The following is a 24,622-nucleotide window of genomic DNA, read 5'->3' as shown; positions in this document are numbered from 1 at the left end:
TCTTCACTGTCACTTGCTGTTGCCAGACTGTTGAAAGGGATGTCTCAGTGTTCTCGCTGGTCAGAAGAAACTGCTCTAAAGAAATTGCAAGTAAACTGGAGGGGCGGGGGAGGGGGCGGGGAGAGTAACTGTACTGTTTATTCAAAGTAAAAGTTCTCATTAAGTACTCCAGGGAATAACCCTTTTCAGAAACTTGGCCAGTGTGGTCACCCTAACTTTAATGACGATGGTTCATGAAACACCCAGAACTTTCATGACCAGCCCAATGCATTCTCTGAAACAGAATCCTTCCCCAAAAGGCACACAGTTTGGGATCAGTGATCTGCTTCTGACTCCCTTGCCTGATGATTTAAACTAACGCCACGGTTGTAAGAGACAGAGGACAAAGGCATATTTGCAGGTAATTCTGCTTCACTCCCATCTTCTCTCCTTTCCCTCCTCCTGGGACAGAAGTGAACCCCCTTCCCAGCTAATGCCCAAACTTTCCTCTTTGTCAGCCTCACAGCCTCCCCTCTACTGGATAGGAATATAAGCATTTTGAAATAATGTCTCTAATCCTTAAAATATATAAAAAGTCCCATCCTGTTCCTCCCTCCCTGCCTTATCTCTGCTGTAGTTATCTACACTTGCTGTCTCCATTTTCTTATTCTCCTATTCAGTCCTATCTAAAAGCTCCTGACATCACCATTTCACAGAAACTCTTATTATGGTTACCAAAAATCCTCACATCCTTAAGCCAGTGGCCATTTTCAGTCTTCATCCTGCTTCCTACTTAGATACTTCGTTCTCGTACCTTCCTTGTGCCATACTCTCCTGGTCGCTCTTAGACTTTCAACAGCCTTTGCATCAGGGTTTCTCAACCTCAGCATTAGCTTCATCCTGTGCCATTGTTTCCCCCTGGCTATCTACCCTCTAACCTTACTGGCCAGCCTTCAGTTCCTTAAAGGAACTGAATGTTTCCTCCATCAGAGGGCTTTGCACACACCACACATTCACCCAACATCCCCATGCAATATTACAGCCCTAAAAAGTCTTTTGTACAGCTTAAGATAGTGACTTTTAGAAACAATATTTCTCCTTCTAGATTTCTAATTCTAACTAAGAAACTCATATTCCCAAACCAATAATAACAGCAATAGCAAAACAGTCTTAAGTAAAATATTAATGTAAATGTAAAATTGAAACTCATTATTTGAGATACTTCTGTTTCTAATAAATTGTGTTTATCCTCAGTAGATTTCATAAGGCTTAATGTTAGCGTTCTGTGAAGCTTATCATCAATCTAGTAAAATGTTGGTGTTTTTATATGTTATTAACTGTGACTTTGCTATGAAGGAATTTGTGATGTTTGGGGGGTAAAAGTTATATTGTATCACTATGAATAAATGGTTTTCCAAACAGATTTGAAAAATGAAATGAGAAGAACGTTTATTTTAGAAAACAAACTATATGACTAGCATATTATTTCTATTCAAAGATATGTATGCTATACACGATCATCATTTATTCTTTAAAATAAGTGATCCAAATCCCTACTTGAATATACTGTTAGAAATTACTCTGATGAAGGGATTAAGCAAAACAACAACCACATAAAAAATAATCATATTAACGGTCTATAAAATAAATCAGTCTTTTCTCCATCGCAGATTGGTTTCAACTCTCTACTGTCAAAAAGTAAGAAAATGTATCTCCAGGATATTGAGGGTGGGCTGGAGCAGGGAGACTACAAAAGGGTGACAGATGATGAGAATTCTTGACTGAGACACAGTTATGTCTCAATGTTTTTCTTTTACCTTCCTGAGAGATGAAGACCCTGGCTCTTCCTCTGTGTCACTATTCACTCTTTTCATTATAGGACTGCCAGAATTTTCCAACGTAGAGATGTTTGAGAGAATCTCATCGGCATAAAGGTTTCTGGGTGCTACTTTTCTTGAGATAGACTCCATGGCCTTGTTATCTTTTTTACCAACCTTTGAATTTGAAACTGCCAGATCTGACCTGAGGTATTAATATAAATTAAATGAATAAACTATTTACTTTGAAATAAATATATAAAAGCCTAAGCAATTGTTACGACAAATGACTGGAAGGACTTGTCAGTCAGTCACTATGATGTGCACTGATCACCAGGGGGCAAACAGCTAGGTCAGTGATATTTCTGTTACAGTGAAGTCTTTCTGATTCCATCAAAATTTCTGATAGAATGTTTTACTCCTCAATTGTTTCAGAGTAAATGGCAATGGCTTTTTCCCAGCCAATAAAAATGTTAAAACATAGCCTTACCTTTTTCGTTTTTGTGATAGACACAATGATTGCGGAGAAGATGCTCTACTTGGCTCATCGGCTAATGTAGCCAAAATAAAGTTAGCTTCCAATAGCATATGGTCAATACTTAAAGCCAAAGGTCTAAAAAGGCAAAGTCAGAGCAAACATCACAATCATTTTCTGATGGACATTGGGAAAATATGAAGAAATTATATCTAATTCAGGAATAAAAATAAACAGTAAAAGTAGACTTCCTTTTAGTCTTCTCACCGATTAACACAGTCTTAAGAGCTGAAATCAGATCTAATTTTATAAAACGGCTATCCAAACTCAATCTCATTTGAAAGTTCAGTCCTGGAGTGTCATATAAAATACAGTTTCACAGAGATTTAAGCCATGTATTATTTTCTAATTAGGCAATTTATTCCTATCAAATTTATAAATGTTTTCACTCTGCAGAAGCATATATCTTTCTCAATCAAGTTTACCAATTAAAAAATATATTATGGCATCTTTCAAAATTTAGTTTGATACGTATTGCTAGTGAGGTTAAGGAATTCCTGAGGTATGAATTAATTTCAAAGTGATTAAAATGGTTTTATTATTAACATATAACAAAAGAAAAAGAAACAAACTCAGAAAAGTTCCCCAAGGACCTACTTCCCAGGAAAATCAAAATGCATGGTTATAGGAGCATGTGTAGCTTCCGAAAATATCAGCATTCCCTAAAAGGAAAAGAAGAAAGAAAAATGAAATATTTCTTTAAAAAACTACCAGTGAAAATTTAATTTCATACAAATTTTTCTTTACCTTCAATTCTTTGCAGCAAAATGTTATTTCAGTGTCAACCCCAATTTGAAAGAACTCAAACTCATGTGGACCCACAAACATCTCACTGTATACAGAACTGTTCAAATCTGTTCAATATAGTAGGAAAATGAAGAATACAATTAGTTCTAGAGATATTCATTAAGTTTGAATATAAAAACATAACCTTAGTGGTAAGTTAACCATATCCATAAAGTCCATGGCATTCCTTCATTGAGAGGCAGGGTCTATGTCTACTTCCCCTCTCCTAGAATCTGGGTGGGTGGGCTCTCTGACTGTTTTGACCAATAGGACATGATGAAGTGATTTGGTGCTGGTTTCTGGGCCCAGGCTTTTAGCAACTAATAGTCTCCCTGTCTATCCTCTATCCACTTCCTCTATCCTGCAACACTTGCTCGTGCTGACTTCATGCTTTAATAAATGAAGAGACCACATAATGTGCAGGTACTCTGGACAATAATCCAGCCGAGTTCCCAGCATCAATTACAAGCCATGTCAATGTCTGTTCAAACCCATTGCCTCTTTTTCACTTGTGTTTTCCACAAAATTAGCTTCAATAAATATCTTTGATATACACTCTCAGAGTGTATATATACAAATACAAGATTACTTTTAATAGCTTCAAGGTATTTCATTACTTTCCCACAACCCATCTCCTATTAGATCTGAAATATAGAAACAGGTATTAAAAGTGCTCATCTCTGGATAGTAGAATTTCAGGTGACTTTTGTATTGTGCTTTTTAAAAATTATTTTGTGATGCCCTAGCTGGTTTGGCTCAGTGGATAGAACGTTGGCCTGATGACTGAAGGTTCAATTGCAGCCAAGGGCACATGCCTGGGTTGTGGGCCTGATCCCCAGTAGGGGGCATGCAGGAGGCAGCTGATCAATGATTCCCTCTCATCATTGATGTTTTTCTCTCTCCTCCCTTCCTCTCTGAAATCAATATATATATATATTTAAAAATAAATAAAAATTATTTTATGATTATAAATTATGTAAGTACTAGAGGCCTGGTGCACAAAATTCATGCATTGGGGTTATCCCTCAAACCAGCCTGCACCCTCTCCAATCCAGGACTGCCAACTCCCAACTGCTCGCCTGCCTGCCTGCCTGATTGCCCATAACCACTTCTGCCTGCCAGCCTGATCACCCCCTAACCACTCCATTGCCAGTCCAATTGTCCCCAACTGCCCTCCCCTGCAGGCTGGACTCTGCCAACTGTCCTTCCCTGCAGGGTTTGTTCTTCCCAACTTCCTTCCCCTGCAGGCCTGATTGCTCCCAACTGCCCTCCTCTGCAGGCTGGACTGTGCCAACTGTCCTTCCCTGCAGGGTTTGTTCTTCCCAACTTCCTTCCCCTGCAGGCCTGATTGCTCCCAACTGCCCTCCTCTGCAGGCTGGGCTGTGCCATCTGTCCTTCCCTGCAGGGTTTGTTCTTCCCAACTTCCTTCCCCTGCAGGCCTGATTGCTCCCAACTGCCCTCCCCTGCCAGCCTGGTTGACCCTAACTGCCCTCCCCTACAGGCCTGATCGCCCCCAACTGCCCTCCCTTGCCAGCCATCTTGTGGCAGCCATTTGTGTGCTGGAGTGATAGTCAATTTGCATACTACCTCTTTATTATATAGGATAAGAACAAAGGATAAATGGTATACATTTTTTTAAGGGCCAAACAAATACCATACAAATATATTAATCTCAAACAAGAAGGCTCATGTCACTCCAGGGTGCTGGCATAGCATAAGTTCAATAATAGAATTAAACAATTGGGTCTCTAGTCAAACATAACTACAACTACTCATTAGAAAGTTGTTCATGAGGGACAGCGTCTGTTATTAAATGACCATCTTTATTCAGAGATGGCATTATGGAATATAAACCAGACCCTTCCCTAATCAAGTATATATTTCCCAGATCATGCACTCCTGAGGGCCAAGAAACAATGTAGAGGAGATGTGAGAGAAACAATAATAGCACAAATGAGTTGTGCCCTGTGCTCAGGTCACCAGGCACCACTTACTAACTGTGTGACACCAGCAAGTCACTTAGTTTCTCTGTGCTTCATATTCTTCAGATGGAAAAGAGGGGTCATAATAGTACCTACACCACAGAGTTGTTACAAAGATCAAATGAATTCAGAAATGAAAACCATTTAGAACAGAAGCTGGCACAAACTAAACACTACGAAAGTCATCTGACACAACTTAATCCCCAGTTCTATTTTTTTCACTTTATTATTTTTAAAAATATATATTTTATTGATTTTTTACAGAGAGGAAGGGAGAGAGATAGAGAGCTAGAAACATCGATGAGAGAGAAATATCGACCAGCTGCCTCTTGCACACCCCCTACTGGGGATATGCCCACAACCAATGTACATGGGCCTGACCGGAATCGAACCTGGGATCTTTCAGTCCGCAGACCGACACTCTACCACTGAGCCAAACCAATTTCGGCATGGTTTTTCACTTTAAAATAATAGTTCCTCCCTTTGTATTCTTCCTTTACTGCTATCATCAAAATATTGTAAATTATCCAAGGTCAAAGAGTCTCAAACAACTTGTACCAAAATGACCCCATACATTTTATTTATACCAAACTGATTTGATAGTGCCTTAGTTTCTCCATTCCATCTAGATAACTCTTGAAAGAACTGACTTAAGAATTATTCATATTTTCTACCCTATACATTTGCTGTCTGAAATATACCTTACATTTCCAATTCAAATACACTTTTTCTTATGTAGTCAAAGGTCATCTCAATTGGATTGCTGGCCTCTTAATTTTTCTTTATGCTGAACACAAAGTATAACAAAGGATGAGAAAAATGTTAAAATCTTAACTTTAAAAATTTTCTTAGTAACCATTCTCCCAATTTTAAAACAACTGGAATTTCAAAGCAAAGCATTTTAATTACTGATTGTGTAAATTTCCTGGATCTCTTAAACATTTTAATGATCTTTCTACATCTTTCTGCTTTTTAAACAAAAATAAATATTATGCCACTAATATTTACTGCTTGGTTAGTCATCAAGAAAACAAGGAAGTGATATTACAATATTACATTAAAGCACTATGACAGATATAACTCATACCCATTGATTCCTCAGTAGAACTCTTAATGCAAACTTCCAGTGGAGTAACTGCAAGAGTAACTTCCTCTTGACTTGATGTGAAAAGAACAATTGCCTCAGCAAGCACTCTGGGAAATGTAATAAAAATATTACCGTCTTTGGAAAATAAACAGCTTTCAAATGGGACTCAAATATATATATATGTGTATATATATATATGTATATATATATATATATGTGTGTGTGTGTGTGTGTGTGTGTGTGTGTGTTTTAATTGATTTCAGAGAGGGAGAGAGAGGTAGAAACATCAGCATTGAGAGAAAATCATTGATCTGCTGCCTTCTGCATGTCTCCCCCCCCAGGGATGGAGCCCTCAACCCAGGCATGTGCCTTTGACTGGAATCGAACCCAGGACCCTTTAGTCCACTGTCTGACACTCTATCCACTGGGCCAAACCAGCTAGGGTGGGACTCAAATCTTTAATCTAGAAATAGGTTGGCCTATATTTAGAAAAATTTACCCAAAATGTAAATTTTTCCTCTTTCTTCTATGTAAGCTGCTATATTTTGAAACTGTAACTTCATTTAAAGGCCAAGAGTAAAATGAATTCTTAGTAAAACATGTAAGCTGTAAGATAAACCAAATACTAGAATAAAATGCTTTTAGTTCTTTTTTTGTGTAACAATTTTTTTTAATTGGCCTGGGATCATACTCCTAAGGGAAATAGTAGAAAACAGAGCCGTTTTAATACAATTGGGGTAAATACTGGAGACCCAGCTGAAAGGTAGAAGTTTGCAAGCAATCTGCTGCCTATATTCTCTTTCCCTTTGTTACTTGTCCTGGGTTACTAATTATTGCTTTCAAGGTTATCTTGACATCCAAGTGCTTTTTCATTCTGTGCTCCCATTTTAGAAACAGATTTATTAAGATATAATTAACATACTATACAATTCAGATTTCAAGTTGTTTGACTTGAGTTTCCCCAATGATTAATAATGCTGAGCACCGCCTTAACCAGTTTGGTTCAGTGAATAAAGCGTCGGCCTGAGGACTGAAGGGTCCAGGTTCGATTCTAGTGAAGGTCTTGTACTTTGGTTGTGGGCACAACCCCAATTGGGGGTGTGTAGGAGGCAGCTGATGGATGTTTCTCAATCATCGATGTTTCTAATTCTCTATCCCTCTCCCTTCTTCTCTGTAAAAATTAATAAACTATATTAAAAATAATTACGCTGAGCACCTTTTCATGTGCTTATTGGCCATTTTATATCATCTTTGGAAAAATGTCTATTCAAATCCTCTACCTGTTTTTTAGTTAGGTTGTTTGCCTTTTTATTATTGCATTATAACTTCTGAGCAACTTTTGAAATTGAGGTGTTATTTGATTTTTTTAAAAAACACAGGTTCTTAGAATTTTTGTAATGTTGGTATTAGTGTTTCTTGATGCCAAAATGTGAGGAACGCCTACCAAATTCATCTGGAAACATTTCCAGTGTTAAGGGAGAAGTTTTGTACAAGATACCAAACAACCTGATATAAAAAAAAAAATGACATGAATGTGCAATTAGGGAAGAAAAACACCAATTGCTAGTAAGTATATGAGAAGATGCTCAAACTGCCTAGTAATGAAATAAAAACAACAAAGAAGTCTATTAATACAATTTTCTACCTTTTATGTTGGAAAAAATTTAAAAGATGGTTCATATCCTTTTCTTGGAAGGATTTTCCTACACTGTTGGTGGGAATGTAAATTGATACAAACTTTCCAGGTAGCAATTTGATAATCAGTGTGTAGGCACATTTAAAATTAGTAAGCCTTTGACCGAAACCGGCCCCAGGTTTGATTCTGGTCAAGGGCATGTACCTTGGTTGCGGGCATATCCCCAGTAGGGGGTGTGCAAGAGGCAGCTGATCGATGACTCTCATCGATGTTTCTAACTCTGTATCTCTCTCCCTTCCTCTCTGTACAAAATCAATAAAATATATTTTTTTAAAAATTAGTAAGCCTTTTAGCCAGAAATTTAATCTCTAGGACTCTATTTGTGTTTGGCAGCCTAGAAGAGGCCCCTCTGATTCCCACCTCCTCGTTTTCGGGTCCTATATAAATCCCCTCCCCTAGAGTGTGGGCTGGACAGATAAGATTCACTTCTAGCAAAGAGAAAATGGCAGAAGTCTAAAACAGCAGTTCTGAGATTAGGATACAAAAAGACCATGGCTTCCATCTTGGGAGCCTTCCCCTCCTCCTCTCTGTCTCTCTGTCTCTCATCACCATGTAGTGAGTATGATCAGGCAGTCTAAGGAGAGGCTTGCCTGGTGAGGAACTGAGGCCTCCCAGCAACCATGTCGGTGAGCTTGGAAGTAACTCCCTCCACAGATTTCAGATAAGACTACAGTCCTGGCTGATGGCTTAACTTCAACCTTGGTGACCTTGAGCCAGATGCAGGAAGTAACAAATGTCTGTTTTTTTTAAGGCTCCAAGATTTGAGGAAATTTGCTCCATAGCAACAGATAACTAACACATTACCCTGTGTACTACTAGCAGCATTGTTTGTGATGGCAAAAAGTTGGAACCGATACAGCAGTTCCCCCTTATCCAAGATTTCACTTTTCTGGATTTCAGTTATCTCCAGTCAACTGTGATCTGAAAATATTAAATGGAAAATTCCAGAAATAATTATGTTTTAAAATGCTTGCCATTCCGGTCAGCGTGATGAAATCTCATGCCATCCGGTACCATCCTGCCCAGGATGTGACTCACTCCTTTGTCCAGTGTCTCCACGTTGTATATGCTACCTACCCGTTAGTCACTTAGTGGCTATCAGTTATCATCAGCTAGGCTGTCGAGGTATTGCAGTGCTTATTATACTTATTAATATCCCCAAATCGCAAAAGTAGTGATGCTGACAATTCAGATATGCCAAAGAGAAGCCAAAAAATGCTTCCTTTAAGTGAAGAGGTAAAAATTCTCCTTGATAAGGAAAGAAAAAAAGTCATATGCCGAAGTTGCTAAGGTCTATGGTAAGAACAAATCTCCTACCTATGAAGTTATAAAGAAGGAAAAGAAATTTCCTGTTGCACCTCGAACTGCAAAAGTTACAGCCCCCGTGGGTGTGGTAGTGCTTAGTGAAGAGGGAAAAGGCATTGAACTTGTGGGTGGACAACATGGGCAGAAAACATGTTCTGACTGATGGCAACATGATGCACCAGAAAGCATTGAGTCTATAGGGAGACCTGAGCAAGTCACCACATTCACATACAGTTATTATAGTATATTGTTATAATTGTTCTATTTCATTAGTTATTATTGTTAGCCTCTTACTGTGACTAATTTGAAGTTAAACTCTCATAGGTCTGTATGCATAGGAAAAAAACAATATATATAGGGTTGGTACTATCTGCAGTTTTAGGCATCAACTGTGGGGAGGGAGGATAATGAATAAGTAAATTACCAATCAGTCATACAATGAAAAATTGTATCATCATTAAAAATAATAAGATAGATTTAGGTGAACTGATGTAGGAACTGGAAAAAAAAATCTTGCCAAACAAAAATAATAGTGGGACATTTTCTTTGAAAATAATATGTATACTATATTATCAAAAACTATGAATAATAAAGTATGTGATATTAATTTGAGAGGCGGTAAAAAGAGATCACAATAATTATAGGGAGAGTTACAGAGAAAATGGATATAAATTTAACAAAATAGCTATAAAAAGAAGAACTAGAATGATATACACCAAATTATTAATAGAAATTATCATTGCCAGTGGAATAAAGGGGACAGGTAGAGGAGAAAGATTTTCATTTTTTAATCTTTGCAATCTTCTATAAATTTTAGATGTGTTTCAAGAACATGTATTTATTTGGTAATTTAAAAAAAAACACAAGGATAAAATATCTTTTGACTTACAAAGTAACTGTTTGGCTTAACTGAAAAATTGAGTACATTGACTCATTTTCTCGAGGAAAAATGGAAATACTTAAGGAAAAAATCAGTTCATATAAAAAATGTTGAAATTTCCTTATGCTGTGTGTTTTAAGACTCAGACAGAAGGCACCATGTAAATGCAAAATATTAGAAAATATATTTTTTTCTTGATATCATTTGATGATGAAAGCTACTGATGGAATATTTTTAGAATTTTCTTGGCCACTAAATTATTATTGCTACCATTAGGCAATTACAGTAATTTTCAACAAGTGTGCCACAAGAATTTTTAATACATGATTAGTCAGGGGCACTGACCTCTTTTCCCTTAGATTGTCAAATTTTTAAAAATGACAACAGCTCTCTCCTCCCTCTCCCTTCCTCTCTGAAATTAATAAAAATGTATTTTTTTAAAAAATGACAACAACTTTTGCCAGTTTGACTCAGTGGATGGAGCTTCAGCCTACGGGCTCAAAGGTCCTGGGTTTTATTCCCATCAGGGCACATGATTTTCTCTCATCACTGATGTTTCTATCTCCCTCTCTCTTTCTCTCAGAAATCAATAAAAATAAATCTTTAAAAAATGACAACAGCCAATACAACAATAGTTGTCTGGCATGAATGAGTCAAAATCATACTTTTCTTTTTTTTTTTGTCAAATCAACAAAACATATAATTTTTGGTGTGATGCAAACCAAAAAGGAATACTTTGGTAATTATTTTATGTGTGCTGTGGGATGAAAAAGGTTGAAAATCGCTGATGCACTATTATCTTTATCAAGATTTCCTCTTGATACTAGCTGGTGATTTCTCCCAAGTCCAGAATCAGCTTTAAAACAAAAATGTGACTTATTTAAAAGCTCTAGGACATTAATTCTTTACTCTGTAACCATACTATTTTAAGAAAAAGAACAGAGAATTCATTACCTTGGTTGAATCATTAGTATATTACTACATGTATTCTTTTCAAAAAGAACTTGCAAAGGCTGACTTTCTTGAAAACACACATTGTGAGTCTTTTTAATACCTGCAAAAGAATAAACAACCTGTTAATTTTAGGTTCAAAATTAAAATATTAAGAAGTTTTTAAGTAAAGTTATATTTAATATCTGGCAGGTGCACACAGCATTGAGAAGCACTATTCCTGAATGAATGTGTTTATCGCTCCCTAGTGGACATCAGGCAATATGTCAGACCATCTCACCAAGCAGGCAATAAAGAGTTCCCACATTCTTTTGGAATACAGTTAATTTCTTAAATTGTGTGTAAAATAGTGATTGCCCACTATAGCTCAGCTATCTATGATTCGGTATCTGTCATCCAGGCCTAATATTCTGAATGGGGCCTTTGGAATATAAAGCTGAACATCTAGCCTGTGAATTATTTTCCTCTGAGAAAAATGTGTAGCAATAATGGCTATGGCCCTATATGCCAGGAACTGAGGTATACATTTTACATACATTACCTCTGATCCACACAATATCCCTATGGGACAGGTACTTAATCTAAGAAGAGGAAACAATAACTCAGTGAGGCTAAATTGCTTTTCAAGGCTATGCTTTTTAAAATATATATATTTTATTTATTTTTTTACAGAGAGGAAGAGAGAGGGATACCTTGAGCCAGTTACCATGCTTCTTTCCTAGAGGGAAATATTCTTTTGTTTGTTAATCACCACCTAAAGATATTTTTCGGTTGATTTTTTTTTAGGGATAGTGGAAGAGAGGGTCAGAGCGAAACACAATGATTGGTTGCCTCCTGCACAAGCTCTGACCAGGACTGGGGCCGGGAGGAGCCTGTAACCAAGGTAAGTGCTCCTGACCAGAATCTAATTGGTCTGCAGGCTGACTCTCTATCCACTGAGCCGAACCAGCTAGAGCAGGAATTATTCTTTCTTCCAAGGAACCAAGGAACACTATTACCAAGGCATTCTTATAGAATATCAATCAGCCAGTTAATTTGAGAACAACCAATTGTTTAAATTAAAAATTAGTTTGTATGCAGGCAAAGTTTGTGTCACTGACAAAGAAATACTATCAATCATCTCACAATACGTCTACAGAGACAAATAAGATAATTTTTTTCAAGTACTTCTAACTGCCCTACCATAAAACTATACAAAGTCTAAGCAGTAATGTAATGAGAACTCTTGACATGCAGTTTGAATATTCTAAACCTAAAAATATTAACAAGAAACACACAATACATTATTTTTAATAATACCTACCATGTCTGCAGAATAATTGAATGACTACTTTACTTTTATCAGATCTGGTGAATATTTTGCACATCTCTACATTTCTTTCGAGGGAATTCAGACATCTGAATATGGGCAGAATTGACTGTAATAAAAATAAGATTATGGAACAGCATATACTCAATGTTTAATTAGTTTAAAAACAAACAAAAGAAAAGTGTGCATATTCATAAATGAATAGATTTGTCCTACCTGCATTTAATCCAAGTATTAAGTACAGAATAGATGTTCTGTCTGATATACTGAATAATTCCATAATATAAGAGAGACAACCAGGGCCACTTATATTTACCTTCATTCCCAACTTGCAATTTAAATTTGATTTTGTGCCATTCACTTCTACTGAGGTTGACCAATGATAATGTTGGAAAAACACAGGAGAGAAGAGAACACATCCGTATGCTGAGCGACAAGAATTCACAGACCTTAAAGCAAGCTGGGGGGAAAAATAGCTATTAAGGGAAAAAATTTCTTTAAATTAGTAATTTAAAAAATTCTATTTTGTTTAATATAGCAATTAAATATTCAAATAAGGTGATCAGATGTTAACTGCATTATATGGCTACAAATTATATGGACTGCATCTATACACTGTATATTAAATTTGCATGTGCATACACACATGTGTACATATCTATATTAAATATATGTAGATATTAAATCTAAAATTTTGCATGTTGAAATTGTAAAATTGCAAATGCCTACAGGGGCCTTACCTTTAATGTACAAAGTGGCAGAAGGCAATATAAAAGGGAGTAAAAAGCGTTCCTAGCAAAATGGCAACCTCTTGCCTTTTCTTTTCTTTTTTTTTAATATATTTTTTATTGATTTTACACAGAGAGGAATTGAGAGGGACAGAGAGCTAGAAACCTCGATGAGAGAGAAACATCGACCAGCTGCCTCTTGCACACCCCCCACCAGGGATGTGCCCACAACCAATGTACATGCCCTTGACCGGAATCGAACCTGGGACCCTTCAGTCTGCAGGCTGATGCTCTATCCACTGAACCAAACCAGTCTCAGCAACCTCTTGCCTTTTCTAAGAGGAGAAACTGTTAGTCAGTCTCAGCCAACTACTTCCATTTGGGAATACAGGCCCCAAACTGTCAGATCTTCTTGAGTTTTCAAGAGAAACAGGAAATTCATATTTTTATGTGGGCTCTCTCAATTTTTAACTGATAGAAATAATTTCCATTTTCAAAAAAACAGTGCAATCCCCATAAAACACTTGTACAAGCATATCTAGCATTGTGACTTTTAATTTAAATTAGTTGTATTTATCTGCATAATTTTAAAATTTACTATGCTCTAAATCAGTGCTTTTCAATGGGTGTGCTGCAAGAATTTTTAAAACAAGGAATACATGACTTTATTCAGGGGCACTGACCTCTTTTTCCTTAAATTGTCAAATTAAAAATATGATAATAGCCAACACAATAGCTGTCCAGTGTAAATGAATCAAAATTATTCCTTATTTTTTTGTTAGATTAGCAAAAAAATATATATTTTTTTGGTGTGCCAAAATATTTTAGTAGTTTATGTGTGCCATGAGATGAAAAAGGTTGAAAATCGCTGTTCTAAGTATATTTAGATACATACAATAAATATGAACAGTGAAAAGGATAATTACAATTTCTGGATTTCCTAGTTAACATACAATCTGTGCTGGAATCTTAAACTTCTTTTGTCTTATTAAATTAATGGTCTATGAGTTACTTACACCTTTTTCAGATGGGTCTAGCCACAGCTCATCACTAACTCTTGATAGAGCTTGGATTGCTTTCCCAAATACTACAGAGAAAAAGAAAGGTGTTGCTTATATTCTTTCTCTCAAACAAAAACAAATCATAGGTCTACTTCAGCATTCATTGAACTTAAATTCATAAAGAATAGTGTTTATCGCCAAAACCGGTTTGGCTCAGTGGTAGAGCGTCGGTCTGGGGACTGAAGGGTCCCGGGTTCGATTCCGGTCGGGGGCGTGTACCTTGGTTGCGGGCACATCCCCAGTGGGGGGTGTGCAGGAGGCGGCTGGTTGATGTTTCTCTCTCATCGACGTTTCTGGCTCTCTATCTCTCTCCCTTCCTCTCTGTAAAATATCAATAAAATATATAAAAAAAAAAAGAAAAAAAAAAGAAAAAAAAAAAGAATAGTGTTTATAGACCAATACTACTAATTGCTTTAAGAATACATTATGGGGGGTAGGAGCAGGGTGGAGAGGGCCAATGGGGAAAAAGGGAATCTCTGTAATACTTTCAACAATAATTTTTTTTAAAAAGAAATACAGTATAATACTATTGCCAAAGTGCCAAGTTAATACCGTGTTTCTCAGGAAATAAGACATCCTCTGAAAATAAGACCTAGTGCATGGAAAGATAAGACATCCCCTGAAAATAAGACCTAGCGCAACTCTGGGAGAAAAAATTAATATAAAACACTGTCTTATTTTCGGGGAAACGGTAGTACGAGCTCAATAAATTTAAAAAATGAGTATATGAAATAATATCCAACAAAATTTTTCCTGTTTGCAGTGTTGCATGGAACTACTGTGGCAAGCCAATTTCCTCCCATACTAATGTATCTTAAAACTTGTATCTTGCCGAAGCCGGTTTGGCTCAGTGGTAGAGCGTCAGTCTGCGGACTGAGAGGTCCCAGGTTCGATTCCGGTCAGGGGCATGTGCATTGGTTGCGGGCACATCCCCGGTGGGGGGTGTGCAAGAGGCAGCTGGTCGATGTTTATCTCTCATCGATGTTTCTAGCTCTCTATCCCTCTCCTTTCCTCTCTGTGGAAAATCAATAAAATATATTAAAAAAACAAAACAAAAACAACTTGTATCTTCCCCTACTGTACCCTGGGAAAAAGTGTACAAAGAAAGAATGGAGAGGGTGGTTTGAAGGTTTTTGGGTGGTTTGAAGGTTTTTAATAACTTGACTGGTAGCAAGGTGAAAGCAAGTCATGAGATAAATTAGAAGCTCTCAAGATGCATCTCTGGTGTTTGAGGGTTGCATGAAAGATGCCAAATCTTCCCACCAAACACAGATGTCCTTTCAGAAAGAGAGACTGGTCTGACCTGGCATGACACTTGCAATAAGTAAAAAAAAAAAAAAAAAATGTGGCAAACAGATATGGAATGGAATGCTGCAAAATAAACACAGAGATCAATTTATGGAAAAGTACACATAAGGGAAACAATTCCAGAACATAGAGTTAGATTATAAGGCTTAAGAATCATAAGTATGTGAGTTGGGAGTATGGACCTCAAACTGAGAAAGACTGGATGACTAGGGTGGGGAGGGGAGTGATAGATGCATTTGTCCCTTTTCCCACTTCACATTCACATTTTCCTGGAGCCGCCTAATGCAGACCTTTCATTCAGCCAATGAATATTTATGAGCACCTACAATGTTCCAAGTACAACCCCAGGGCAGTGGGGGTAAAGGGATGAACAAGACAGGAATAGTTCCTGCCCTCAGTGTTTACATTCAACATAATTAAACAATCACGTAAATAAATTGCTCATTAAAAATTGAGGTATACACTGCCAAAGAGAATTTCCTGTTCCATATTACTGCTCCATAGAAGTCCTCAACACAGGGAAGCCAGGCACATTGCAAGATGCCTTTCCATGATTATTTTCAGGTTACAGTTTGTAGGAAACCATTGCTTTTCCAAATACAGATTTTTGGGGAGTAATTTACATGTTTACAAAGTACCATCCTATATAATAAAAGACTAATATGCAAATTATCCCTACGGGAGTTCCACCCACTGGGAATTTGACCCATTGGGAGTTTGACCACTTGGGAGTTCAACTGCTGGCTATGCTGTGCGCTGACCACCAGGGGGCAGCACAGAAGGAGGGTCCTGGCTGGCAGTCAAAGGAAGGAAAGCCCCAATCACAGGCCAGGCCTAGGGACCGTGGGACTCTACCTGTGCATGAGTCTCATGCACCAGGCCTCTAGTTTATAATAATCGTCGCTGAACATTCCCATTTATTGAGCTCTTTACATGCATTTCCTTTCATCGCTACAGCAAAGATGCTATTTGTCATCTAATTGATGACAAGAAACTGAGCCCTAAGGTGATTCTGTAGCTTGTCCCAGGTCATAAATTTAAAAAAATGATAGGATCGGGGCTGGGTGGAGGGGGATAAAGGATGGGGGTGGAGGGAGAATGGGAGACATCTGTAGTACTATCAACATAAAATAATAAAAAAATTAAAAATGGTAGGATCTACAGTAAAACAAAACAAAACAAACAAAAAAACAACACTGGTTTTTCCCATGACACTAAAATACTCTGTCCAAGCGTTATTTTTTATCCTCCACTCTGCCCCACAGTTCATCCCGATTTTGAGGCCCACACTCCCCCCAATCTCTGTCCCGATGGTTCAACTTCATTCCGTAGACACCTATGAACATAAATATTAAGCAGAAATCAAAGCACATGGGCCTTCATCTTCCCCTCAGAAACTAACAGGGCCATTTTCGTGGCCAGACTTTGTGTGTCCTCGGCCCTTATGCATAAAAAAGCAAAGGGTTCAGCATAAGATGATGGCGGAACGCCCCTGTAACCCTCCGGCTTTCCCTTTTTCTCCGTAGGAAGGGAAGAAAGGCCGCTCCACCTTTAACCTGGCTGCCGCTCATCCCACATTTCAGCATGGCTGCGGCCCTAACAGGCTGAGTCCCAAGGACTGGGACGGTGCTGCCCACGCCTTCAGAAGCTTCGAGAACTCCTCCCTCCCTTTCCACTTCCACTCCCTCCCCGGAAGTAGCTTCGCCTTACGGCGGGAAAGAGCCTATGCGGGCCACCGTACAGCGGCCTCCCGCGGACGCCTTTTCTCATTGGCTGTGAACAAAGTGGGCGGGTCATCGTACAGCGGTCTCCTGCGGACGCCTTTTCTCATTGGCTGTGAGAGAAGTGGGCGGGCCTTCGAGGCGTCTGAGGAAGAGGGCGGCGGCGGTTGCGGTGACTGAGCGGAGCCCAGTGACAGGATGGTGAGGATGGCAGCCGCGGTGGCCGAGGCCTGGCCCTCGGCCGGGGCGCTGCGTCGTAGGGAGCGGCCGGGAGCCTCTGGGCGAGGGCTGAGGCGACCCCGGAGGCCTGTGGGGGTGGGAGGTGGCGCGGTTCAGGCCGGGCCTGGGAAGGCCCAGGGGGAGGGCACGGGAGGTGAGGGAGCTGCCACTTCTGGGGGAAGCCGGCCCTGGCCTCGTACCCCCGCCCCCGATGCCCAGGACGTCCGAGGGGGAAAGAGGCCCCTCTCACCGGCTGGTGCTGCCGGGAGACCCATCCTCCCGAGCGGGGAGAGGCCCACGGGGCCCGTGCTTCGGCCGTTCCGGAGAGGAGGCACGGCCCCCCTCCGCCTCCTGACGTCTCCCGAGTTCCATGTCGTGGTGTACACGTTATCTCCCCACCCCCTCGCCCCCAGTCGGCGAAAGCTGGCTTCTCAGAAGAAAACCGGGAAGTAGCGAGCAGAATCCCTGGCCCGGTCTAGTTTGCCATCTAGGGGAAGAGGGTAAAAACGGTCCCTTTCGCCCTGAGACAAGGTGGCAGCTGCCATGGCACCGTGGTGATGTGCTCTCCGGGGACTGCAGTTTTGGCCCTTCGAATTGCCCAAACTCCTTGTTTTCTTTCTTTTTTAAAAAATATATTTTATTGATTTTTTACAGAGGAAGAGAGAGAGAGAGAGAGCTAGAAACATCGATGAGAGAGAATCATCGACCAGCTGCCTCCTGCACACCCCCTACTGGGGATGTGCCCGCAACCAAGGTTCATGCCCTTGACCGGAATCGAACCCGGGACCTTTCAGTCCGCAGGCTGACGCTCTATCCACTGAGCCAAACCGGTTTCGGTGGATACTGCGACTTTTTAGAGTAGGATTCCTCAATGATCTGTGAACTCCTTGAAATTTTGGGGGAAATTTTGAGACTATGTACGTTTTTCTGGGTAAAGGGCCAGAGTTTGGTGCTTAAGGGGTTAGTTTGGGGAGCTTTACTTTGGTCTTTCATCGGATTGCCCCAGCCTGCCCCAAAGCAGGCCCGTCACCCTCTCACCCCCAAAGGTTGCTTCCCTAAGTCCTTCCTGCAGGAAAACTCTCCAAGCTGCTACTGGTGAGGGCTCGCTCATAGCTATACTCCGTTTCCTAAGGTGCTCTCTCTTGACGCCCTAAACGTTAAGAACAGTTTCAAAAGGAACTCTGATTATCTTGGTGTTTGTGTTGATGAGATTTATATAAAGAAACCTTTCTTCCTGACGGGTAGCCGTTGTATTTTTAAGATCATCACGGTTCCATGGCAAACATAGCTTTTGAGATGACTTATAGAGATGACAGAGATTTATGGTATATACTTCCTTATAAATGTAAAAAGATTTCATCTTACTTTTGATTTTTTCTTCTAAACCAGACTCCAAATAACAGCACATTTTACAGTAATTTTGAGACAGTGATCCTTGGGAGAAGACGAAATTTCTTTTTCCCCCCTGTTTTTTCCTTCACTTTGTGAAGACAAAATTTCTTGACATGTAACAGTTTTTGTTGAGAGGTTAACACTTTTTTAGGGCAGTTGCACCAGCACATTATTTTTCATGTCAAATAGAAAGAACTGGGCAAAATTTAGCCTTAGCCCATCTTTTTATTTGGCATAGAATACTAAAACATTCAACACTCAGTAATATCCAAGAGTCCACAGGCAGCATATTCAGGTGAGGGGAAGGTCCATTTTTAGGTGGAGGAATGTGTTTGTTATTATCATCTTTAGTTGGTGACTTCATCACTTGATAATGTATTTGTAGTGCTACATACATTAGATCATCTATACAAAATAAGGACCCAAACTGCAGCATAATTTTACAACTAGAATTTTAACATAATTAAAATCAATATACTTGAGGAATAATTAGGCCATAAGTATCTAGAAAATGTTAGCTTTCGTTAAAGCTATGACTAATTTTCCAAATTGTCTTAGAAAATGCTAAATAAGCAGGAAATGAAAGGGTATGAGAGTCATGTGGAGAACAAGATTAGGGAAAAAAATTGACGAGGCAAAAAAATTTACAAGTATGTATGCATGCGCGTATGTGTCACGTTTCAAATACAGCAAATGGTTCTTTTGGTATTTTGAGCAAAGCTGATTTTTAACATTTTCTTTCATAACACTCAGAAATCATTAACAATTGTTTGCATATTCATTTGATATGAGTTTTTTTGGGTTTGTTTCTTTTTGTTGCTTTCTTTTAACATTGGTCATGTTTCACCCTTTTTTTTCATTCCCCCTGTCTGCAATCAACTTCTTCATTCCACTAAGGCTGGGCACAGAGTAAGTTTCTTCTCTTAGCTCCTCCTAATAATGGTGGTTGGGTATCTGACTACTGGGATTTTCACCCTTGTATAGTCTATCAAATAGGAACTAGCCAAATTCCTATGCTTTGATTGGGTTGGTTCTTTATTTGAATTTAACAAGACTGCCATTTCCAGGATCTTTTGCTGTCTTAAAAAACTATAATCTATGTCTAACCTGAACTGTCAAAGTGTGGGATTTGGGCAAGGACATTCCTCAGAGTCTGATATTTGTCATGTGACACTATTTCCCTTAGAACTTTGTCACTTGCAGGAAACCACAGCCCTAGTTAGAAATTTTAAATAATTTCTGTGTGGTCTTTCATACAGTTATATCTTTAGAATGCTGATATCTGGGCACACGGGCACAATCCACAGTAAATTATAGAATTTAGGTTATCAATCATTATAAAGTATCATTTCTTACTAATGTTCTTTTTAGTTCATTCAGATGGAACAACTCATTTCACTATTAGACCCAAATATTTTTTTTAAAATAGATGTGTATATATATATATATTTTTTTTTAAATATTTTTTTATTGACTTTTTACAGAGAGGAAGGAAGAGAGATAGTTAGAAACATCGATCAGCTGCCTCCTGCACACCTCCTTCTGGGGATGTGCACTCAACCAAGGTACATGCCCTTGACCGGAATTGAACCTGGGACCTTTCAGTCCGCGGGCCTATGCTCTATCCACTGAGCCAAACCAGTTAGGCCTATGTATATATTTTTTAAATATATATTTTTATTGGTTTTCCAATAAAAAGGGAGAGGGAGAAAGAGATAGAAACATCAATGATGGGAGGAAATAATTAATCGGCTGCCTCCCACACGCCCCCAATGGGATTGAGTCTGAAAACCGAGCAAGTGCCCTTAACCAGAATCAAACCTGGGACCCTTCAGTCACCAGGCCATTGCTCTATCAACTGAGCCAAACCACCTAGGGCAGTCCCAAACATTTTCAATCTGTTATAGACATATACCCTTTATGAGTTTGAGATTCTTAATTTTTTTTAATAAGGATATCTTTTTACCTTTTTCTTAAATGCCAGCTTCCCATGTTAACTATGCACTTCAAGACATATCTGAAGGGATCTCCCTCTAAAGATGAAGATTGTTAAATCTCTAGGTACTTTTATACTCATTACCAATGAAGGTCAAAACTTCATGGTGCTTTTAGTTTTACAGATATTTTAGCCATCTGAATTGAAGCAATGTAAGTCCTTGAGCAAATACCAGCTGAATCTAGTCTTAAGAAATTTATTTAACAACTTCTTTTAAAGTGCTCTAATTTTACTGCAGTTACTCTACATCCTGAATAGTTCCTTTCCTTTGTAATCATTTTGATATTTGCTGCAAAATGAATCAAGCTTAATAATTTTCATTTTGCACATTTTATTTTTGATTAATTTCAATTTACAACTATTTTGTTTTATCTTATTTTAGATATTTAATGTTTTCTTTGATAGTAAGAAATAGTCATACCTTTTTAAAAAGCAGTTAAAGGGCATGTACATTTATGGATGGGATGTCTGTGTGGGAAAACGTGCTGTCATAGAATGAAGGTGCTTATACTAATCAACATGAAATAATTGTCCTTTGGAGGGCAGATATTTTTAAACTAGAGGCACCATAGGGGGCCTGCTGGGATCGGGCGGAAATTGGCTTTCTGACATCCCCCCGAGGAGTCATGAATTGTAAGAGGGCGCAGGCCAGGCCAAGGGACTCCACCAGTGCAAGATCCGGGCCTGGGTAGGGACCACAGGAGGGCTCCAGGATGTGTCTGTCCGGCTTGCCCAGTCCTGGTGGGCTGGACCCCAGCAGCACGTGAAGCTACGGGTTGGAGCGTCTGCCCCCTGGTGGTCAGTGCACGTCATAGCGACTGGTTGAATGGTAGAATGAAAGTTGGACACAGCATATTATTAGGCTTTGATTATATAGGATAGGATGACCTCTTTAAATATTAAGTGACTTAGTTAAATAATATTTACATGTAAAATCATTAAAATTTTATAGGATTGAAATTTTTATTCTTTAAAGTGTAAATTTTTTTTGTCATCTGAGACAGTTGCAACTCTAAACCACTTCCTACTAAAGTCATCACTTATTTAGCTGACTTTTTTTAATGCTCTAATGCACATGAAAGATTGTGAAATGTTATTTTAAGTTTGGAAATTAAACAGAAGGCACATAGGCAATTTAATCTAGACAATGAATATATGACATGAGGATTTCTAATGAATGAGAAGATAAAGATTATAATTGAAAAGTACACAATTTTCCCATTGAAACTTTGTGAAACATAGGTTGTTTTTATTCCTCTGTAATGCGTAGCTAATAGTTTTAAGTAGCAAGTATTGTAAATTTTGGCTATTATTCCTCCAAATAGTTGTCAGGCTAGTAAACATAAATTATAGAATTAATTTTTTTCACCATCATTACTTTTTTTTTTTTTTTTTTTTTAATCTTCACCCTGGGATATGTTTAGAGAAAGTAAAGGAGAGAAGTAGGGAAGGAGGGAAAAACATCAATGTGAGAGAGAAACATCCATGTGAGAGAGAGAGACATTGATCGGTTGCCTCCAACCTGAGATCAAACTGGCAACCTAGGTATGTGTCCTGGCTGGGAATCATACCTACAACTTTCTGGTGTACTGGAATCAATACACGAGATTTTAAGAACAGGGTACGTTATCACAGTGTTTTTCAACCTTTTTTGGGCAAAGGCACACTTGTTTCATGAAAAAAATCACGAGGCACACCACCATTAGAAAATGTTAAAAAATTTAACTCTGTGCCTATATTGACTATATATAAAGTAATTCTCTTGAATAGGAATCAAATAAACACAAAGAAAGTATTTTATAATTACTTTATTATGAAATATTAACAAAATAGTATAAAATTCTTGTCTGCACCTACGGCACACCAGGCAACATCTCAGTGTGCTGCGGAACAGCGGTTGAAAAACGCTGCGTTATCATATGTGCTATGTGTGTTTGTTTAAATGGTTTTGATAAGGAACTGTATGAATAACCTCTGCTCCTTTGTGTCCTGGGATCTCTGATTAGTTTAATTCAAAAGAGGGTTATTGGAAGAGAGCATCTTGCTTTGACACAATGTTTAACATTATACCTTGTCTCACCTTGACACTTTGAAGTTGGTGTTGGTATTAGGAGACCTGCACATCCCACACCGGTGCAACAGTTTGCCCGCTAAGTTCAAAAAGCTGCTGGTGCCAGGGAAGATTCAGCACATTCTCTGCACTGGAAACCTTTGCACCAAAGAGAGCTATGACTATCTCAAGACTCTCGCCGGCGATGTTCATATTGTGAGAGGCGATTTCGATGAGGTGATGTATTTCCATTTCTTTTGCCATATTTCCTTTTCTTGATTTTCATGTATAAAGCTTTATCCTTTAGACTAGTTTCTCACCTATTAAGATCTCTTCTCCCTCCACCCAAATATAAAATTACTATATATACCCTTCCTTCCTGTTTGAAAATCACTGAATTTTAGATTGCTCAATAAATATATTAAATACTTGTTCTAACTAAATTGATACGGAGTAAAAGTAGTTTTGTCACTATTTTTTGTAGAACTATCATTTAGTTTATAAAGTTTTTGTTATGAACTTCTTACCACCATCCTCACCTCATTACCGTTTTCCAAGGACCACATCACTTTCCTATTTTCCCACTTCCTGATTCTACCCTTCCTCCCTCCAGTTTGTTCTCCAAGTAGCAGAGTGATCTTTTTAAGTGAAGTTCACATCTCTGATCTGTTGAAGATCCTGCCATGGCTCTCGGTCACCAGGGTTAACTCTAAAGTACTGGCAGGAGGAAGTTTTGAGGAGGTCATAGACTTGTTCTATATCTTGATTGTGGTGGTGCTTATTTGACTGTATGCATTTGTCAAAACACCTTGAATTATATACTAAAAAGGGTAATTTTACTCTTATGTAAATTATTCCTCAGTACATTTGACTTTCAAAACGAAAAAAATGTTAGAAATCCTGGGGTTCCAACTTTGCCCATTAATTATCAATGAGATTTTAGGCACATTACATCCTCTTTCTGGCATTAGTTTCCTTCTGTGTAATAGATTGGAATAGACGATTTTTAAAACCCCTGCCAGTACTAACAGTGTATGATTTTAAATTAAAAATCTGAGTCTGAAAAATTTATTTTGTATTTAATATAAATTGTTTCCTAAATTATTTAACTTCATTGTTGCTTTTTAATGGGGCTCTTTATATCAAACTGAATGACCATAGTGTTGTTGTTTTTAGTAGATTTTTAAAAGTTTGGGTAAACTAGAGGTTGCACAGAGGTGAGAGACAGGAATGAGAAGGGAAGGGGCAAACTTCTTGTCAATAATTAGAATATAGGTCTGGTTTGTTAAAAACATTAGGAGTTCTGTTTGTGTTTTACTAAAAATAGGTTTTTTTTGTTTGTTTTGTTTTTAATGTATTTTATTGATTTTTCACAGAGAGGAAGAGAGAGGGATAGAGAGTTAGAAACATTGATGAGAGAGAATCATCGATCAGCTGCCTCTTGCACACCCTCCACCAAGGACGTGCCTGCAACCAATGTACATGCCCCTGACCGGAATCGAACCCGGGACCTTTCAGTCCGCAGGCCGATGCTCTATCCACTGAGCCAAACCGGTCCCGGCATGTGTTTTACGAAAAATAGTTTTAATCCTAGCCAGTTTGGCTCAGTAGAGCATTGGCCTGCAGACCAAAGGGTCTTGGGTTTGATTCAGGTCAAGGGCATGTACCTTGGTTGCAGGCTCTTCCCTAGCCCCAATCCTGGTCAGGGTGTATGCAGGAGGCAACCAATTGATGTATTTCTCTCACATCGACATTTCTGTCTTTCTCTAAAAGATCAATGGAAAATTATCCTCGGGTGCTGAAACCAGTTTGGCTCAGTG

The 24,622-nt window shown here is 38.6% G+C and overlaps 3 protein-coding genes across 5 annotated transcripts in view; 2 read left to right on the top strand and 1 right to left on the bottom strand.

Moving 5' to 3' along the window:
- PPTC7 (protein phosphatase targeting COQ7) overlaps window positions 1-2,278 on the top strand; it is a 55,789-nt gene extending 53,511 nt beyond the window's left edge. The window contains exon 7 of the transcript XR_006742378.1: window positions 1,859-2,278. The gene's annotated coding sequence lies outside the window, so the exon portion shown is untranslated. The remainder of the gene's footprint in view (window positions 1-1,858) is intronic.
- Window positions 1,010-17,221, bottom strand: RAD9B (RAD9 checkpoint clamp component B). Its single transcript, XM_036449720.2, has 11 exons — window positions 17,161-17,221; window positions 16,974-17,129; window positions 14,072-14,142; window positions 12,644-12,787; window positions 12,322-12,436; window positions 11,022-11,121; window positions 6,187-6,293; window positions 3,079-3,185; window positions 2,929-2,993; window positions 2,287-2,409; window positions 1,010-2,001 (listed from the first exon to the last, which is right to left on the bottom strand). Exons 1-11 carry the CDS (start codon window positions 17,219-17,221, stop codon window positions 1,779-1,781), a joined length of 1,272 nt encoding a protein of 423 aa, XP_036305613.1. The 3' UTR covers window positions 1,010-1,778.
- The window catches only part of VPS29 (VPS29 retromer complex component), a 10,336-nt gene continuing 2,925 nt past the window's right edge, over window positions 17,212-24,622 (top strand). Inside the window, exons 1-3 of one of the 3 annotated variants that reach the window (XM_036449357.2) lie at window positions 17,212-17,346; window positions 19,654-19,665; window positions 22,848-23,039. In XM_036449357.2, the coding sequence (XP_036305250.1) occupies window positions 17,344-17,346; window positions 19,654-19,665; window positions 22,848-23,039 (207 nt within the window). In that variant the 5' untranslated portion in view covers window positions 17,212-17,343. Of the gene's footprint in view, window positions 17,347-18,670; window positions 18,690-19,653; window positions 19,666-22,847; window positions 23,040-24,622 lie in introns of those variants that run through there. The other 2 variants (XM_036449358.2, XM_036449359.2) reach the window with 2 other exon arrangements.

This window comes from Pipistrellus kuhlii, unplaced genomic scaffold, assembly GCF_014108245.1.
Source record: "Pipistrellus kuhlii isolate mPipKuh1 unplaced genomic scaffold, mPipKuh1.p scaffold_m20_p_20, whole genome shotgun sequence".
Lineage (NCBI taxonomy): Eukaryota > Metazoa > Chordata > Mammalia > Chiroptera > Vespertilionidae > Pipistrellus > Pipistrellus kuhlii.
Note: the sequence above shows the minus strand (reverse complement) of the source record. Positions and strands in the feature narration are given on the sequence as shown.

Bases quoted from the DNA above. Each gene is read 5' to 3' on its own strand.
- RAD9B (XM_036449720.2), bottom strand. From the start codon at position 17,221: ATGACCCGCCCACTTTGTTCACAGCCAATGAGAAAAGGCGTCCGCGGG. The intron at 14,143-16,973 runs GTGGAGCGGCCT...TTTTCTCTGTAG, and splicing joins GAGCGGCAGCCAGGTTAAAG to TATTTGGGAAAGCAATCCAA. The intron at 2,994-3,078 runs GTAAAGAAAAAT...TTTTCCTTTTAG, and splicing joins TTTGCTGCAAAGAATTGAAG to GGAATGCTGATATTTTCGGA.